We start from the raw sequence: 19,562 nt of genomic DNA, 5'->3' as shown, positions 1-19,562 counted from the left end.
CAGTGAGCAGAGATTCTGTCTCAAAAAAAAAAAAAAAAAAGAAACAGGGTCTCGCTCTGTTGACCAGGCTGGAGTGCATGGTGTGATCATAATGTCATCGTAATATCAAGCTCCTGGGCTAAAACAAGTCTCCCGAGTAGCTGCGATCATAGATGTACACAACTATGCCCAGCTAATTTTTAAATTTTTTGTAGGCATGGGGTCATGCTATGTTGCCCAGGCTAGTGTTTGAACTCCTGGCTTCAATTTATCCGCCTGCCTTGGCCTCCTAAAGTGCTGGGATTACAGGCATGTTCGGCCATTTCTTACTGTTTTAAAGGAAAATAGGATTATCTCAATATTCATTCACCCATATTTCTCACATGCCTTAAACTTCCATTCTCCTTTCTCATAATTCCTGGCCTAGTGGCCAACCATGGTGAATGGGTGCAGTTAGATGTAAATAGTCTGGTCTTGGGACAAAAATCATTTTGTTCTGATGCCTTTTTTTAACTTTTCCTGTTTAGGTTTTGTTGATTTCTCCTCTTAACCACATTCTGTCTTTAGGGACATAGAAATAAGAGAGGAGAAAGTTGGGTCCTTTTGAGGCTTACATTGGTAGTATGAATGAATGCCTATAATTACATAAATGTTGGTTCCTCTTAGCATTTAATCCAAAGAATGTAAGGTATTCAAATAATTTTCTGTAACTCTTACTTGGAACATTGATTCATTACTCCAAATTTGAATAACAGTGCGTTAAATTTAGAGTTAGGAAATACTACTACTAATCAGTGCCAGAATAAAATGTTAATAGTGAATATTTTAATGTTTTGATGATAAAATTACTCTGTTTAAGAAATATGATATACTTCTATTTAGTCATTCTCTGTGAACCAATTATCTTTGTATTTTGTTAAATATTGTTTCCTTTGTTCATATGTTTGGCCAGAAACCTCAAGCAGAAGAGGTTAAAATCTCAGACAAAAATAATTCCTGAGTTGGTAGGTTCTCCTACCCAGTCTACCTCAAGTAGGACAGCTTATCTTGGAACCCACAAGACAAGTGCTGGTATCTCTTCAGGTGTTACTTCTGGTGACTCTTCAGATTCAGCAGAATCATCAGAAAGGAGGAGAAGAAATAGACCTATAACAAATGGTTCTACATTATCTGGTGAGAAGTGAAATATTATGTTATTTCGTTGCTGAGCACCCAAATGTGTAACACTGGCCGTTACTAGAGATTTAGAGGAAAATATAAAGATGTGGCCTTGACACTGAAAGAACTTACAGTTTAATGGAAGAGATAAACATAATAAACATGGAACAATTTGATTATCTTCTATAAGTGCCGTGCTTTGTGAATGGTACATTTATATTGAATTTTCAATTACGTGATACATAGATTCTTCACACTTGGTGTGCAGCATTTGAAGTTTTTGTATCTTTTTAATTTAAAAATTAAGAAGTACTGATAATCAATGAAGTTCAAAGCTGATGACCTAGTAAATTCTAAACTGTTCATGTTGTTGCCATCTGGTAGCATAACTGTAGGTGATGCTAACTTTGTTAACATTGTACAAATGAGGCTGTGGTGTGTATCTACTTCTGTATTGCTCTGAGTGGTTTTGCTGAATTATGACAATAGCATACTACTTACTATTATAATTGAATCATTTATACATATCTTTTAGCTAGTATTTCAATAAATAGTATTGACAGCATTGAAAAATATACATACAGATAAAAGTTTGGAATGGAAGTGGACTATGATAAAATGTGGAGAAAGACAAGCAAGTTCATGTGTATCACATTAGAACTGTACAGTGTTTTAAGGGATACATTCATAGCATGGAATGTCCAATCAGAGTATGCTGGAGTAATTGAAAATGGCACTAGTGATAAGTGGACACATTACAGCCTAGTAGCAACTATGAGAAAACGCACTGAAGGAAAGAAGGATGCATTTTGTGCATATGAAAAGACCGTTTTGGGGAATGTTACAAACAATGGGATCAAACAGATAGAGTACAGTCAAAGTTTAGCAACTTTCGAGCCTTGCAGAAGAGTTTGGATTACTGAACTGGGTTCCTTATTGAGTGATAGAGTCACATTATGTTTCAGGAAGATTAAGTTTGGCAGTGATGTGCAGAGGGAGGGGAAGAGCCTGGAAACAGGGAGTCAAGGTGATGGATGGTAGAGTTGACAGGAGTAGCTGAGGTGGGCAAACAGTAGAACAAGTTCAAAGGATGAACCACAATTTGGTGTCTAGTATTTTTGTATCACAGCCAGTTTTCTTTTCTTCCCTCTCACACTCTCTCTCTCGTGTAGCTTACAGAAATGACCTTACTGTGCTGTTAGGAATGGGTAAAAGGATGGTGAGACATGCAAACTATGTCTTCTGAAATGCTGGAATTGAAATGATGGTGTCTTTTTTATATGAAATACCTGTCTGATATCACAGAAGGGAGTAGATATGGAGCCAATTAATTTAATTAATTTATTTTTGAGACAGAGTCTCTTTCTGTCGCCCAGGCTGGAGTGCAGTGGCACGATCTTGGCCTCACTGCTACCTTTCCCTCCTGGGTTCAAGTGATTCTTCTGCCTCAGCCTCCCCAGTAGCTGGGATTTCAGGCTCCTGCCACCACGCCTGGCTAATTTTGTATTTTCAGTGGAGATGGGGTTTCACTATTTGGCCAGGCTAGTTTTGAACTCCTGGCCTCAACTGATCCACCCACCTCGGCCTCCCAAAATGCTAGGATTACTGGAGTGAGTCACCGTGCCCGGCCTGCAGCTAATTAAATTTTTAATTGGAAGTCTATTTATAAAATACATAAACTATATTTTGTAAGTCTACCCTAGGATTAATCTGTTATTTTTAGAAATAGAATTAAAAACTATTTGGAATGCTGATTATGTACCTTTTAATACTCCAAATTTCATCAGCTTTTTTTGGGAATGGTTTTTAAAAAATACATTCTAAGCATTTTAGGAATCTGCTTTTGTAGTAATGTTATCTAATGTTCAGAGTAATGTTATGAACTGCTTGCTTATGTGTGTAAAGACAGGAGAATATATGTAACTATTTACACTTTATTTTTCCTAGAAAGTGAAATGGAAGATTCTTTAGCTACCTCTTTGTCATCGTCAGCTTCCAGTAGTTCTGAGGAAAGCAAAGAGAGTTCCAGAGCTCGTGAATCCTCCTCACGCAGTGGGCTATCCAGAAACAGCAATCTCAGGGTAACCAGAACTAGAGCTGCTCAAAGAAAAACTGGTAAGAGACTCAGTAGTACTTTTATGGAATGTATATCAAAAGATTCCAAAAGTTATAAATTGAATAGATTCTCGATTTAATGCATCTACATAAGATTAAGTTAATGTCCTTTAGGTTCCTTAGATTTAGGAAGGAAATTAATTTTGGCATTAAAAAGTGAAGAAAAGGCTGGGTGCGGTGGCTCACGCCTATAATCCCAGCACTTTGGGAGGCTGAGATGGGCGGATCACCTGAGGTCAGGAGTTTCGAGACCAGCCTGGCCACCATGGCGAAGCCTTGTCTCTACTAAAAATACAAAAAATTAGCCAGGTATGGTGACTGGTGCTTGTAATCCCAGCTACTCGGGAGGCTGAGGTAGGAGAATCGCTTGCACCCAGGAGGCAGAGTTGTTAGTGAGCCAAAGTCGCACCATTGCACTCCAGCCTGGGCAACAAGAGCGAAACTCCGTCTCCTCCCCGCCCCCCAAAAAAGTGAAGAAAATCATTAAAATAATAGTCATTTAAAAATGTTGAAATAAGGAAAATCTTTTTAATCTTATTGTTAACCTTATTTCTAGGTCCCGTTTCATTAGAAAATGGATGTGGCAGAAAAGCCACTCGAAAGAGAGTCTATTTAAGTGATTCTGATAACAATTCATTGGAGACTGGTGAAATTCTAAAAGCCAGAGCTGGGAATAACCGAAAAGTCTTACGGAAGTGTGCTGCTGTGGCTGCCAATAAAATAAAGCTAATGAGTGATGTAGAAGAGAATTCTAGCTCTGAAAGTGTCTGTTCTGGTCGGAAGCTGCCTCACCGCAATGCTTCTGCTGTAGCTAGAAAAAAGTTATTACATAATTCTGAAGATGAACAGAGCTTAAAGTCAGAAATTGAAGAAGAGGAGCTAAAAGATGAAAATCAACCATTACCAGTGTCCAGTTCTCACGCTGCCCAGAGTAATGTTGATGAATCTGAAAACAGAGACTCAGAGTCAGAAAGTGATTTGCGGGTAGCCCGGAAAAATTGGCATGCTAATGGTTACAAGTCCAATACTCCAGCACCTTCAAAAACAAAATTTCTTAAAATAGAGTCTTCTGAGGAAGACTCTAAAAGTCATGATTCAGATCATGCATGTAACAGAACTGCTGGCCCATCAACGTCTGTGCAGAAACTTAAGGCAGAGAGCATCTCAGAGGAAGCAGATTCTGAACCAGGAAGATCGGGTGGTAGGAAATACAATACATTTCACAAGAATGCGAGTTTCTTTAAAAAAACCAAGATTTTGAGTGACTCAGAAGACTCTGAATCTGAAGAGCAAGATAGAGAAGATGGGAAATGTCATAAAATGGAAATGAACCCAATTTCAGGAAATCTGAACTGTGACCCTATTGCTATGTCCCAGTGTTCCTCAGATCATGGATGTGAAACTGATTTAGATTCAGATGATGACAAAATAGAAAAACCAAACAGTTTTATGAAAGGTAATTCAAGACATTTATCTTTGTTCACTGATTGACTCTCACCATCCTTTTATTTCTCTTACACACATTGATTTTTTTCCCCCCGAAAAAGTTTCCCTTGAAACTTTTTTCTCTTTGCTGTTTCTCTCCCTCCCATGCATTCTGTGTTAGCCTTTTCTGTTCATCCTTTATATTCTTACGTGCATGCGTAACTTTTTATTGAGTATAGTTTTATTCACCTAACAGGCAATCTTGGCCTTAAGAACTATGTCTATTGAAGATTTCACTTCTTGTATTGATGATGGGGATATATTATATTAGAGATGAGCTTGAATAAAGCAGAGAGGGGCACATTTATAAGCTGTGGTGTTGACAGCTTAAGTAGTAGACAAAAAGGGTAGGACTATTTAAAAGATGTTAGTAATAGCAAATAAAACAGTTACTGAGCTGTTTCTATTAGGAAGTTTTTCTAAATGTTTTCCATTAATAAGCAGTTTAGTCTTCATTTCTTTTATGAAGTAGGTACTAGCATTATTGTTCATTTTACAGGTAATAACTGGAGCACAAAGTGGTGAAATAACTTGTTGAATTAAGATTGTACCCCTGGTACATGGGGATTGATAAAATACTGTAGAGCAGAAGACAGCTAAAACTAAGATGAAAAGTAATTGTGTGATTGGAGCTTGAGGAGTTAAGGGGAGTTTCAGAGAGGCTGAGTGTTAAGTGATTACTTTGCATATGCTAGTGCTATGGTAAACAGTTTAGTTGTATTCATGTTAATATTATAGTGTCAAGATCATGGGATGTTATTGAGAATGTGTTGAATTTGTGAATGGTGCTGAGGATGAAAAAGTTACTGCTTTAAAGTACAGTCATGTGCTGCATAACCGTGGTGGTCTCATAAGATTATAATGAAGGTTAAAAATTTCTATTGCTTAGTGAAGTAATCATAGCTGTCTTCAAGTCCTAGTGCAGTGCATTACCTTTTCTGTTTGGATACGCAGACACAGACTTACCATTGTGTGACAACTGCCTGCAGGATTCAGAATAGTAGCATGTCATACAGGTTTGTAGCCTAGGAGTAATAGGCTATACCATATAACCTAGATGTGTAGTAGGGTGTACTGTAAGGTTTGTGTAAGCACACTCTGTGATGTTTGCTTAAGACGAAATAGCCTAACGATGCATTTCTCAGAACGTATCCTTGCTGTTGAGCAACATATGACTATACTAAGAGGTGTGTACCATTCCATTCACTGCAATACCCCCTTCAAATTAATAAGAATTCTGAACTTGTTTTTAATATTGAACATATAATTCCTTTAGACTTCAAAAGATTAATAGAAATCTGCTCTTTAACTTTTAGATTCTACATCACAAGACAATGGACTAAGCAGAAAAATTTCCAGGAAAAGGGTCTGTTCCAGTGACTCAGACAGTAGTTTACAGGTGGTTAAGAAATCATCAAAAGCCAGAACAGGTCTTCTGAGGATTACTCGAAGATGTGCAGCTACGGCTGCCAATAAGATTAAGCTCATGAGTGATGTAGAAGATGTCAGTTTAGAAAATGTGCACACTAGAAGCAAAAATGGAAGGAAAAAGCCTCTCCATCTTGCTTGTACTACAGCTAAGAAGAAACTGAGTGATTGTGAAGGAAGTGTACATTGTGAAGTACCAAGTGAACAGTATGCCTGTGAAGGCAAGCCACCTGATCCTGACTCCGAAGGTAGTACAAAAGTGCTTAGTCAGGCTCTAAATGGAGACTCAGACTCTGAAGATATGTTGAATTCAGCACACAAGCACAGGCATACCAATATTCACAAAATAGATGCACCTTCTAAAAGAAAAAGTTCCTCTGTTACATCTTCAGGAGAAGATTCAAAAAGTCATATTCCAGGGAGTGAGACTGATAGGACATTTTCTTCAGAGTCAACCTTGGCACAAAAAGCTACTGCAGAGAATAATTTTGAAGTGGAACTGAATTATGGGCTGCGCAGGTGGAATGGCAGAAGACTCAGGACCTATGGAAAGGCTCCTTTTACTAAGACAAAAGTGATTCATGATTCACAGGAAACAGCAGAGAAGGAAGTAAAAAGGAAGAGATCGCATCCTGAATTGGAAAATGTGAAAATCTCTGAAACAACTGGGAATTCAAAGTTTAGACCTGATACTAGTTCCAAATCATCAGATTTGGGATCTGTAACTGAATCAGATATTGACTGTACTGATAATACAAAAACCAAAAGGAGGAAAACGAAAGGAAAAGCAAAAGTAGTTAGAAAAGGTAAAACTTTTACAGCTAACATATCTAAAACTGTGAGACGTCAAAGACAAAGCAAACGCCCTAGGTTAAGTGTGGATGATAATGACTGGGAGGATTTGGACTATGCAAAATCTAAAAGAGTTCTTCGACGTTCAAAAATAAAAACGAGAAATCAGGGTAGAAGGACTGTGAGATACCATGATGGGGATGATGACAGAAGTTTAGAAAATGTGTTAGATTTCAATGGTTGCACCTTATGACCTTGAGGGAAAGCCAGTTCATTTAAGAGGAAATGGACTGGAATTTATGGTGAAAGCTGGCTGTTAAAATTATTTTTTTGTCTTACAATTCAGGGAATATATTTATATTTTTCTATGAAAAGTTATGAATGTGACTAAATCATGACTGTTATTTTTATTTGCACTTGCTGGTCTTTGTAGCAGCATTCAGCACAGGTGCCAAAATATGCTTCATTTTGGGGGCAGATCTATTTTGACAGTATTTGACTACATATAGCAAGAGTTTGAAATATGTTAAACACTAGACATCCTGGTTATCAAAACCAATGAGCATTACTTTCATGGCAGCAAGTGTCATGCAGTTATTTTCTGAATTTGTCAAAGAGGCAGTAGTTTCTAACCCCTGTTCTATAGTAGTTACAACAATTTCACAACCTATGTTTACAGATTCTTCATAAATACATGCATACTGACACTATAGTCATGGGAGGTGTAACCATGATAAGTAGGCGAGGTACCTACCACTTTTTTTTTTTTCTTTCCCTGGCTACTTGAGTAGAATGCATTATACCAGATCTGGTCACTTTCATTGAAATGGTTTCTAATTTTCTTCCCAAGTGCTGTTGGTTTTTTTTCTTCTTAAGGAAAACGTTGTCACTTTTGTGTTATAAACTTGAATTTATAAAGTGCTGGTAAATTATTTTTAATGATTTGAGTGTATGTTTTAAACCTCTAGGACCAGAGCACAGTCAGAGCATTTTCTTTTAAATTGTGCACTAACAAAATGCTATATAATCTGTCTTCTGTCCAAGATCTCCTGGTTTCCATTGTAAGGGATTTAACCAAAATCTTGCTCTTCCATAATCTTACTCTGTGAAATAGAGGAATTTGTGTGCCTTAGATTTAGAAGTGTGTTCTTTAATAGAGTGTACAGGGCTAAAAGAGTATTTAAGTTAATATGTAGGTTTCCCCCATCTGTATTCCAATTGTAGAGGTGAGTTTTGTTAAGAGTACAATTGCAAATCTTACCTATATAGGAAAATAGCTAAATGTCATTCTCCATCTCTTTGTTTTAGTTTACTGCTTCCATGTGCAATCCTAAGCATTCTTTGCTGGGGCAACTAAATGTATCTTTATTAGTGACTTCTAGTCCAAATATAAGAAACTGTCATGTTTTGTGGGAAAATAATTTTATAATCCATTTAAAGTGAAACTTTATCACACAAATAGTACACTTATTTTCTAACCAAATACTTGATAGGTTATGCTACTCCAGTGTAGATGGCCATTCCTAACTTGTTTGTGCCTGAAGATGGACTTGATTCAAATGGTTTACATATTTAGTGGGTAAGGGATATGTTACAGTACCCCACCTGTAAGTTATTTATTAGCCCTAATTGTGTTTGATTTCAGACAAAATTAACCCTTTTCTCCTGTGTATCTTTGAAGTGGCAGATAAAGTGAAGCATCAGACTGGTATCAATATTAGACAATGTTATTTATTAGCCCTAATTGTGTTTGGTTTCAGACAAAACCTTTTCTCCTATGTATCTTTGAAGTGGCAGACAAGGCGAAGCATCAGACTGGTATTAATGTTAGAGAATGTTCTGAAGTGTTCCTATTTTGTAGTTATCTATTCCATTTTACATAGTAGAAGGTACATTTTCTTTCTACTCTGATGCATGGGGAAGGATGTTTTTGGACATTATCAACTGAGATAGGTGGGAAACCTCCTCTCATTTGTGGCTTAGAGAGCTATCACCATTTCAGAACTATGATGCTTTTCTTCTCAGAGCTTGTGTTAAGTAGATAGTAAACAGATTGATTCATGATAATTGTCCTTGACTAAGGCTGAAAAGACTAATGGGATGCCTTTTACTTTGCTAATTTTAAAAACTGGTGATAGATGTCAAATCCATTAATTTATTTAAACTCTTCTTAACCTTCTCTTTTATAATCTGTTCTCAGGTTTTAACTCCATGTTTACCATCATTTGCAAAAAGGTACCAAAAAAATCCATAAATAAATATGGAATACATTCATAAGTACATACATTCTTTTGGTATAAAACAATATTTTGATGGTTTAGGCTTCATTAATAGAACTATTCTGATTATTTGGACTGCATTAATTGGTCATTGACTGGCCATCCAATTACCATTTTTTCTTTCAGTCCAAAATAGTTAGACCCTTGCATACAGAAGTGGTATTTTGGTTTTTAATCAGATTTGGTTTCATCAGAAGAAGCAAGAATGGACCTGATGTCTTTAAAAGCATAGCCGACAATGGTAGCTTCTCAAGTTATGAAATAAAACTGAGAGATAATGGAGAAAATAATTTTTATGGGTTTTTTTGGTTATGGTGCTATTCCTAAGGTTAACTTTGAATATGTGACACACACACTCCTAAGTACCTTTAAGGAAAATTAATAAATCATTAATAGTTAAAGACGTTTACACTGAGCACTAGAACATGTTTGGCTTTTTTTTTCTATGTTACGCAAAATGCCCAGGGATTTAATGCACAGGTGTACTTTAATGTTTAGGGTCAGTTTGTAGTATTCTTGAGAAAAAGATAAAGGGTTATAATTTGAATGTGAACTGATCCAGAAATAAGTGCTGTACCTTTCCACTGCACTTGATTGAAGTTCAGCTTAATGGTGTATGTGAAAAACAAAAACTACTTTGGTTGTGTATGTCCAAAGTCCTATGGTTTTATTCATTTATGGTTTTACAGGCTTTGAAGTACTCAGCTTTGATTTTTGCTTTCTTGGAAAGACTCACTTTACCAAGCATATAAAGGAAAAATGATTTCAAACATTCACAAGATAGATGAGTGTTAACAAAGCTTTCTTTTTCGTGTCCTCCTTATTTAAAAAGGTATACTTACAATGTGAAGTAACTTACGAATAAAAGGAAAAGTTTATCCCATATTCAAATAATTCCTAAGGTCAGCCTCCCTTTTTGTAAGTGGCAAATATCTGATTAAATCATTTCTCAGTTTATTAATCCTTGGAAACAATGATATAGCGGTTACTCACAGCTTGTAAATTACAACAGAAAGGTTCCTTTCAAATAGTAGAGCTGCACCTAAAGAGGAAATTGGGTTTATAAGAAAATGGAGGCAAAGAACTTAAGTTTTAAGAAAAAGCACTTCAAAACAGAAGGGCAAATGGAAAAGGGGAATATAAAACAAACCAATAAAAATACCATCTGAGGGTGTTACTGTTCAAAAGTAAAGAATAAGATGCATCACTAAGCCCTTTGCACTCGTTATGACCTCGTAAGTAAAAAATTATCACTTAGAATAAGGGGTGCACACTACATTCCCTGTCTTCTAGACTTTTTTTTTTGTAGAAGAATCAGAAAACAATTTACTAACCTCCCTGTTTGATATTAAAAACTAAATAGGAAGAATTTTAATATTTTCTGTTAGTACAAGTTGAACTTGATTGTGCCAACTGAAACCCCGAGGTTTGTATATCAGTAGAATGCAAGAACATTGTTAAAGATGCTTACGATCTTTTTTGTTTTCCTTTCCACTCCATTGTATCAATTTTTTGAGTAACTTTTAAATGGCTAGAAAATGGTCTTTTTGCTTTGCCCTTTTAAAGCTGAAATAACCAGCTCCATTCTTTTCATGAATAGTAAGTTGATATATTTATTTATCAGGTATCTTGCAGTTGTCACCAAATACTGTAGTTTTCTTATGTTGTATGGAAATTATAGTTCAATTATTTTAATGTGATGGAGTGCAACAAGTCAATGTAGAACTTTTCACCTGTTAATGTTGAAGTTATACCTCTGAATTTCTGCTGTGGATATCAAGGAAATAATAAAGCAGAAACCCTAAGAAATTTGCAACTTAACAGTTTGAGACTGTCTCTTATCCTAGTATTTGGGAAGAGAAGGAATAAATTTGTCAAAACTAGGTGAGAAAATAGAGCATTGTGGGAAAAATCGAGTCCAACTAGATTAGCAAATGTTAATCCCTAGCTCAAACTGTGAATAGTAAGGATTGAAAAGTATGTAATGCTAAGGGCTGTGTTGTCTTTTCTTATGATTTTAAGTTTTAAAGGCTGTTAAATTACAGAGATGTTGCCCAAGGATACATGGGGATTCTCAAAAGTAAGAGATTTTTACCTTTTTCATAATCTGCCAAGCTGGTTCCTAATATATTGTTAAATTGGTAGAAAAATATCTTTAAATTGGTGTCTGCTCAAGAATTGCTTTTCTAGATTTGATGGAGGGAGGGGGAGAGTCACATCATTTGGATTCTACCAATCTGCAGGCTCTATCTTTGGCAACATGTAAATAACTAGACTATACATCTGTTTCTCAAGTATGGCAAGACCAATAGTTTGAATTTAATTATCAATGCTATGCTATGGTATACTTTCTGGTCATATTTTAGTTATGTCAGTTTTAAGGTAAGTTTTTTCATTTATTAAAGCCCTTAAATGAGATTTTAGACTGCCAAAGAGAAGAGGCAGTCCAATTGACCTAACTGAAATGAGATGACCAGTATATAGAGCCTAGATGGACTGTAGCAGCTCTACCCCTTTGTTTTACAAGGTAAATCATTTTAAAAATTACCTTTTTTGATCAGTGGGTAAAAGTTAAAGGGATCTTTAATTTTTGATATATTCAAGTTAATTTTCTAAATGTGAATCAGTCCTTGGACTGCAACTATATATTCACCTACAAAATCCCAATCAAAAAATTACATGAGCCTGTCAAGCAGATCTTTAGTTTTCCACTTCACATAAGATCGTTAATGTTCTAAATTAATCTATTCATTTAGATGATTTTTGTCAGTTCTTAAATGGGATATAATAAATTTAGCATTTTCATCTTAACAAGCAAAAGAGTTAAAAAACAAAACAAAACACTACTCCAAGCCAAATACATTCTAGCTGGTTAATTCCAGACTTGTCCCAAGTGGTTCCCCAACCTCTTTTTCACTGGTAATTTCTTTTCATGCAGGCAGAATATAGGGGTGCGAGGGCTGTGAGTTTTACATATGAGCTTGCATAGGGGAACTGAAGTGAGTCAGGAGCCCTGCTGGAAAAGGGGTTTGCCACTGGATTGTCTGTGGCCTGGTTTCTTTCCAGTAGTACAGTAATAGGGTAGATTGAAAACAAGTATTTACTTCTGATTCTGCCTGCATTAGTGTGAAATGCTCTTAAGGTATCGCTTCTAAAAAGCAAATTAAGCAGTTAAGTATAAGGTCCCTGAATTCATATTTCAAAATAAGGCTTTTATGAGATTTTTATTAAAAATTGCAATAGCCATCACAAATCTGAGTTTTTCTAGGGGTGAGAGAAAACTGTATTGTGATGAGCTAGATTAGTTGTAGTTCCAGAATAAGAACAAAAATTCAGAGTTGTGTGGTGGCCATCATTGAGTAAATGAACCCTAAAAATGAATAAGCTAATGAACTAGTTCATGGAATTATTTCTGATGGTCTTTTGACCTGATGCTGCCATAGTGCAGTGTTACCAGCTCCCCCTAGAAAACGGAACTGTTTAAAAACACAGCGAGTTACAGAAACCATTTTATTGTACAGCCATTGGGGTACTTCAGTTTATGGGATGTTTTTGGAAACTTCTGCTTTGGGACGGATGAAGATCATTGATAAATGTTATTTGCTTTCTGAGTTTTGGGGTCATTTCATTGCTTATCGATGAAGGGCAGACAGAGGAGAGAATATCTCAAGTCTTTTCTGATAAAAGGCTTGCTTGAGGGAGCTTGTAACTTGCACCTAGAGGGTTTACCCACATTGTGGATTTGATTTATCCACCAACCACAGCAACCAATAATGTCAAGATTCTAGGAGTTTATGAAAGAGGCTAGTATGTTTTCATTGTGAGTTAGACATTCTTTTCTCATTCTCAAATCTGTTTTAAATGCTCCAATTTTAAAAATGCCGATGAAAATTTTGTAATGCTTCTGTAGTAATCATATGCAGTTTACTTTGAATTTAGGAAAACAGGTTTGTATGATGAAATATTGTGCAGAATCTGTAAATAAGGTAGCTTAAAAATAAAAAAAAGTCTAATTAGAATATGATTAATCCTTAAAATGTAGAAACTAGAGATTGTGTTGAGTCAGAACTGTTATGTTTGTATCCAGGTTTCTATTCACCACATATACCATCTTAGAATACACACATACCTGTGAGTTATAAAGTGGTCATCCAGGAAAATGATCATGGAGTGCTACTACAGATGTACAGTTTTACACTACTGATGTGTTCTTGCCATACCCAAGTAGGGAATCACTTCCAGGAAAACAACAGTCCTCAAGCACTCAATGACTTTGTAAACCCATGACTGAAACAAGAATCATGAGGCAGTAGGACTGGTGGGATTCTACTGACTTCTTAGTATCACATGGCACCATCACAAATGCATTGTTAGAGCAGCAACATCCAGAGTTCTTAAGCTTGTACCCTAACACACAAATTTGACTTCTAACCCTGAAATATCCTATATATATTTCTAAAACTGTTTGTAGTTTTCTTGAGAATAAAGCACTTTATAATTTACTCCGTTTTCAGTAATAAAATTAACACTGACTTGAATGTATTTAAAAAAATTCTCCACACTTTTCTGTCTTCCTCATATTGTTTTTATCCTTCTTCTATGAAATTCCTGTTTTATTGTCTAAGACTTAAGAGATTCAGCTTTATCAAGTTAGAGTACAATGTAATTCAAATTCTCCCTCCTTTGGGCATAGTTACTGAAGTTCAAATTTCCTTAAGTATTTTTAAAAACCTGATTTTAGTTTTTTTTTTTCTGCAGAATCTTAACTTTTCCATTATTCCGGATGACAAATAAACATTTATTAAAATGTGTTAGAATTAGTATTTACGAGGTTCCTAAATTGTCAGTATAGGTACTTTGATCACACATCAAAATGGAATTTCTGCAACTTAAAGCATTTTGTTACAAATTGTAGTTGAAATAGAATTTTATCTGTTTGACTGGATGAATAGGTTGTTGGGAATGAACCAGTTATCTATTCTTTTCTTCCAAATACAAATGGTGCAGCTAGTTGATAATAGTATATTCTCATCCTACTATAAAGTGCAAATTTCACCTTAATTTTGCATATTTTAAAATTTTTGTTTACCCTTTGTAGCATATTTATATTTTAGCATTTGCTAACATTGATTTAATGTGTTAAAAGATTCATTTTGGATATAGGGTTGACTTGTTGGAGATACTAGTTCATAATTTTAAAATTCCCAAGAAAAGTGTCTTTGAAGTGGTAAACACAGTGCACTTTAAGCCACTTCTCTTCCCACAGAGCCCAGCTGAAGGAGGTAAGGGCATGCTGCATGAGAGTAATGCCGTGATGAGCGTCTTACTCTGGTAAAATGCCATTTACAACGCCTGGAGACTGAACACTGAACAAAACTTAGTGCCCTTAGAAATAGAATTTCACTGGAAAAGCATGTGAATCACATAAGTTAGTTGGCAAAAGGAACTGATGTGTATGTGGTGGGGTTGCTTTGAATAAAGTATTTCCTAACCTATTCTGGGGATAACACTCAACTGATCTTAGAGAAGTGTGAAATCAGTTTCATAGACTTAGGGAAAAATCTGAAGTGCTTGCACTGTGAGGGCAGAGGCCTGCCTCATTAATCTAGCTGTATGAACATGTCAGTCCACAGAAGCAGTTTTTACCTGTACTCATCTGCCCTTCAGTCAGCTTTGTGACAGAAGGGCAAACATCTTCACAGAAGAAAAAGTTCAGAAGGTTGGCATTGGTAGTTTCATTGCTACAGAATAATAGTGTTACTTGATAGTATCTGACTAAAAGAGCTCTCATTTTCTAGTACTTAGTAGTAAAAAGAATGTGATGGAGTCCTCCAGATGTCTAGTGTGGGTGGAGGATATCAACTGGTTATTTCAGTGATCTACAGCCTGACCTTTTGAATGCTAAGTGTCTGGAAACTTCAGGCAGGGTCCTACAAAACAAACTGCCATCAAGATTGGTGTGTACCATGAAGGCAGTTTTAGATAGTTTGACTGTTCATGGCTGCAAGAAAGACCTAAAATTCAAGGGCCCGTGAACTTCAGATATGTAAAAGGAATATCACTTCTGTTCTAGAAGAGTACTAATTAGACTTGTTTGTGAAATTTGAAAATTTGGCTTTGAGACACTGGTAACAATAAACATATCTGAGCCCTCCTAAGTTTGGTCAGCACGGAGTAGTAGCTCTGGCATCATGTGGCTGTGCACAGCTCCAGTGTGATTTCAAGCCCCCTCTAAAAACTGCCTTAGTCTGCATGAAGGAGTTAACTCTCCAAAGTGCTTTTTGTCTGGCAAATCCCTTCACAATTTTCACCTCTCATCTAAAAGCTTCCTTAAAGGAAGCCTTCCTTGATCCCTTAGGCTAGGTTAGGTTTCCAGTCTGTGTTCTCATAGCACTCTGCACTTTTTGGTTCCTTAAAGCAACTCTATGTGTTAGAATTTTAATCTGAATCTCATGTGTGTCACATACCTAGGTCAGAAAATACTGGAACAATGAAATTAAGATTTAGTAATTCAAATTATGTAAAATGCTCATATGTATGTTTTTAGATTAGCAGCTTTATGATGCCAATGCTGAAGGAACTTTTCACCCCATTCTTACAAGTCTGCTACTGTTTTAAGTGACATCCTTATAGTTGTAGATAAGCAAATGTAAGGTTCTATCAATGTCAAGCCCTTAGTATCACATTTTAAAATTTATCATTTAGCAATATGACTTTTAAATTTATTGTTTCCGAATGAGTGTTGTTGAGGAATGTTAGCAGTAGTAAAATCTTGTGTTACAAGATTTTTGCATTTACATGAACTTTCACTCATTTTTCAGAATTTGTTCCTAGAGACAGAGAACCCAATACAAAAGTGAGAACATGTATGCATAATCAGAAGGATGCAGTGCAGATGCCTAGTGAAACTCTGAAAGCAAAAATGGTACCTGAGAAAGTTCCCCGCAGATGTGCTACTGTTGCTGCAAATAAAATAAAGATAATGAGTAATCTAAAAGAAACGATCTCAGGACCAGAAAATGTCTGGATTAGGAAGAGTAGCAGAAAACTGCCCCATCGAAATGCTTCTGCTGCGGCTAAGAAAAAATTACTGAATGTTTATAAAGAGGATGATACAACCATAAATTCTGAAAGTGAAAAAGAGCTAGAAGATATTAATAGAAAAATGCTTTTTTTAAGGGGGTTCAGATCCTGGAAAGAAAATGCACAATAGTGACTATGAGAATGTAGAAGTGGTATCTGAAAACAATTGGTACACAAGTAAACTGGCAGTTACATTCTGCTCCCAGCTCTAAAATTACTCCCTTATTGGCATCTTTGGAGGAATTTTCTAAAAGCCATAATCCAGTGGGTTCCTCCCAGTCAGCTCTTGTACAGACGTGCTCTGGGGAATTCTGAGGAGGAAATAGATTGCAGAGTCTGTAGGTGGAGAGGTGGAAAGAAAAGACAGATGGCCTGCTATAAGACTACTATTCCTTTCCAGAATGCAAGGCCTTGAAGACATGATTCCTTAGAGGAAGAATATAATGGGAAGTGTACAGGCTAGGAAGAACTTGGAGTGAACAAATTTCAAAATCTTAACCTGATGCTAATTTTCAGGGTTCTCCATTACAGTGTAAAAATTCAGACCACGAAAACTATGGTGTCACGAGGAAAAAAAATCAGGCACTTTTCCAAACGAAGTGCTAATGGGTCTATTTGACTTCTGAGTGAAGCAAAAACTCTACCCAGATGCAGTCCCTAAAATTCACATCCCCAAAGGTCAAAAACAAACTAGGAGGACCTGGGAATTTCAGCTGGAGATACTGATTATTGAGTTCTGAAGTAGAGTGTTGGAAATAGGCAATTAGAGAAAGTCCATTGATGTCATTTTGTTTATAATATTTCAGTTCATACTGAATGACCACTTGATACGACTAATTCAGGGAATATATATTTTTCTATGAAAGCTATGAATGTTACTATCACGGCTTTTCCTTATTTTTACTTGTATGTAGCAGCATTTACAGAAATGCCAAAAATGTGCCTCATTAAGAGGCAGGTCTTAATCAGATAAAAATAAAATGTATAGCTTAAGATCAAAACAGTCATATTTTTAGATACAGTGAAATCTTTTATGTTTCTCTACAGCACCTTAAAAATTAGAACTTGAATACTTTGAGTAAACTTATTACAATCTCATCCCAACAAACTTTAATGGTAGCATGTTTGGCCTATTTCATTGTGGCCTGTGCTAGGATTAGAAAATTTGGTCGTGGTATAACAAAGAAGTGTATTTACAATAGGATTTAATTTGTTGTTAAATGTATTTGTTGAAATTAAAATTGCCAGATTAAATGAATGTACTGTCACATCTTTTTAACATAGTAACGTGTTACGGGAAAAATTAAGTTGTTGAAAGTAAGTTGTTTTCCCATTTAAAAATATCTGAATATATGATTTGCATGTGTAAATCTGAAAAACTAAACTACAGAAACCTAGGGTTTTCTATTTCTTTTTTAAGTCAAATGCATTTTTTTTTGTTATACAGATGAACCAAGTGTCTAAAATACTTGAGAAATATGTGGTTGCATGTCTGTTTTAAAAAAAGGCTTTGTTTTTTAGCATAAGCCAGAATATTCTAACCTACTAAGTCTGTGTCCTTTGCTCCTTTTGTAGTATACTTTCATCTAAATTACTGATCCCCAGTATGTTGATACACAGGTGAGAAAGGGAAGAATTCCTAATAAACTGCTATTACTTTTAGGTGCATGGGGTTTGATTGCTGAGCTCTAATGAAATGCTTAAACTTCTTTCCAGTTCAAATTTTACACTTAATTTATAATATTTATTGAGTATATTATGTCCTCAACAAGTAACTATAAAATGAAATACTTAACTCGGTGAAGACTATTTTATGCAAAGTTTTTTTTTTTTTTTTTTTTAAGCAATTTCAGTGTAATGAAAGAATTTAAGCTTTGAATTTATAATTTGCTGTGGTGGGGTTAATTTCTGTCAGTATTTGAGATTGTATTATCAGTCTTGCATAATGAAATCCTTTTTTGGCTAAGTATTTAATTCGAACATATTTGCCTTTTTAAAAAGTGCTTGGCCTAAACTTATTGTAACTGCATGAAATAAGCATTTGCTTAAAACTTAACATTGTAAAATTGTTCTCTCTGAAATGTGTGCAGAATTTAAATCATGGCCAAATGTATTACTGTTACCCTATTTACAGTAATTTGCTTTGCAGAAAATATTTCTTCATCATGGAACTGTGAAATCAAACTGAAGATCTTAAGATCTTACTGGTAAAAATGACAAATTAACAAAAGGACTAAGACAAGTGGTGCCCAAACAACCTTTTTATTCTGCAGTTCCATCATCATAATAGACCAGTTAACCCAAGAGTCCTAATGTTTCAAAACATCATTGTGGTAATCTTGTTTATTCTATCTCACTAAGGATATCCAAAGTTTCCTAAGCTCTTACTGGCTAGGAATTTAGTCTTAATTTTATTGCTAAATGTTCAAATTTTGCTTCCAAACTCACTTTTTTTTTTTTTTGCAGATGTGTACATCTGCTAAATACTAATTTTATGTAAATGATTTTGTTGATTATCTTTCCACATCTTAAAATGTTTCTAACAGCTTTGAGATTTTATCTCAACAGGCTCTCTCTGACCCCAAAGTAGTACTTACCTTCGTGACTACTGACAAAAGTCACAAAATGCAGGAGATGTCATGTATTTCGGTACAACTAAATCTAGGAAACGGTTTTTTCATTGCATTACTGCATATTTTCATTTTCATTTAAATTATGTCCCCTTTTTCTCTTGCTTGAAACAGTGCTCCTCGAACTTTGTCTTCCAGCACATTTTAAAGAGAACCAATTAAAGAACAATCACACATTCTGCTTATTAAAGGCTATTTAAAAAGAAACATTTTGTATTAGAAAATGACCAACTTTAAAACACTATTTTTTACATTCTCATAAAAATGTTTTTTAAATCGCCTTGACAATCATCAGCTTTTGAAATGTGAATTCCTATTGCCAGAGTAAAGGTCTCGTTTTTATACCACCACGAAGCGCTGTATTTCTTGCTGCCCTTGCGTCCGCCCGTGCCCGCTGTCTGAGGGCGCGCCTGGCTACGGGGGCCCTCAGTACCACCGCGCCGCCACCTACCTGGGCAGTCGAAATTTGGAGCGGGTGCTCAGTACACTAATGCTACCCCAGTCTCTCCTAACGCAGAAGGAAAATGGAAACGGACGATGAGGGAACGGCCCCACAACTCCCGGACACCACGGCCAGCAGCGCCGGCCCCGCCCCTGCACCCCTGGTTCCGCT

At 35.9% G+C, this 19,562-nt stretch overlaps 1 protein-coding gene across 5 annotated transcripts in view; it reads left to right on the top strand.

Annotated features, from left to right (window-relative positions):
• Nucleotides 1-19,299, top strand: part of BRWD1 (bromodomain and WD repeat domain containing 1) — a 129,389-nt gene extending 110,090 nt beyond the window's left edge. For all 5 annotated transcript variants that reach the window (XM_063702701.1, XM_055374027.2, XM_055374028.2 and 2 more), the window contains 5 exons: nucleotides 932-1,152; nucleotides 3,085-3,252; nucleotides 3,809-4,708; nucleotides 6,054-6,971; nucleotides 16,058-19,299. In XM_063702701.1, coding sequence (XP_063558771.1) covers nucleotides 932-1,152; nucleotides 3,085-3,252; nucleotides 3,809-4,708; nucleotides 6,054-6,971; nucleotides 16,058-16,449 — 2,599 coding nt within the window. In that variant the 3' untranslated portion in view covers nucleotides 16,450-19,299. The remainder of the gene's footprint in view (nucleotides 1-931; nucleotides 1,153-3,084; nucleotides 3,253-3,808; nucleotides 4,709-6,053; nucleotides 6,972-16,057) is intronic.
• The last annotated feature ends 263 nt before the right edge of the window (nucleotides 19,300-19,562 follow it).

The sequence above is a fragment of the Gorilla gorilla genome, chromosome 22 (assembly GCF_029281585.2).
Source record: "Gorilla gorilla gorilla isolate KB3781 chromosome 22, NHGRI_mGorGor1-v2.1_pri, whole genome shotgun sequence".
Classification (NCBI taxonomy): Eukaryota; Metazoa; Chordata; class Mammalia; order Primates; family Hominidae; genus Gorilla; species Gorilla gorilla.
Note: the sequence above shows the minus strand (reverse complement) of the source record. Positions and strands in the feature narration are given on the sequence as shown.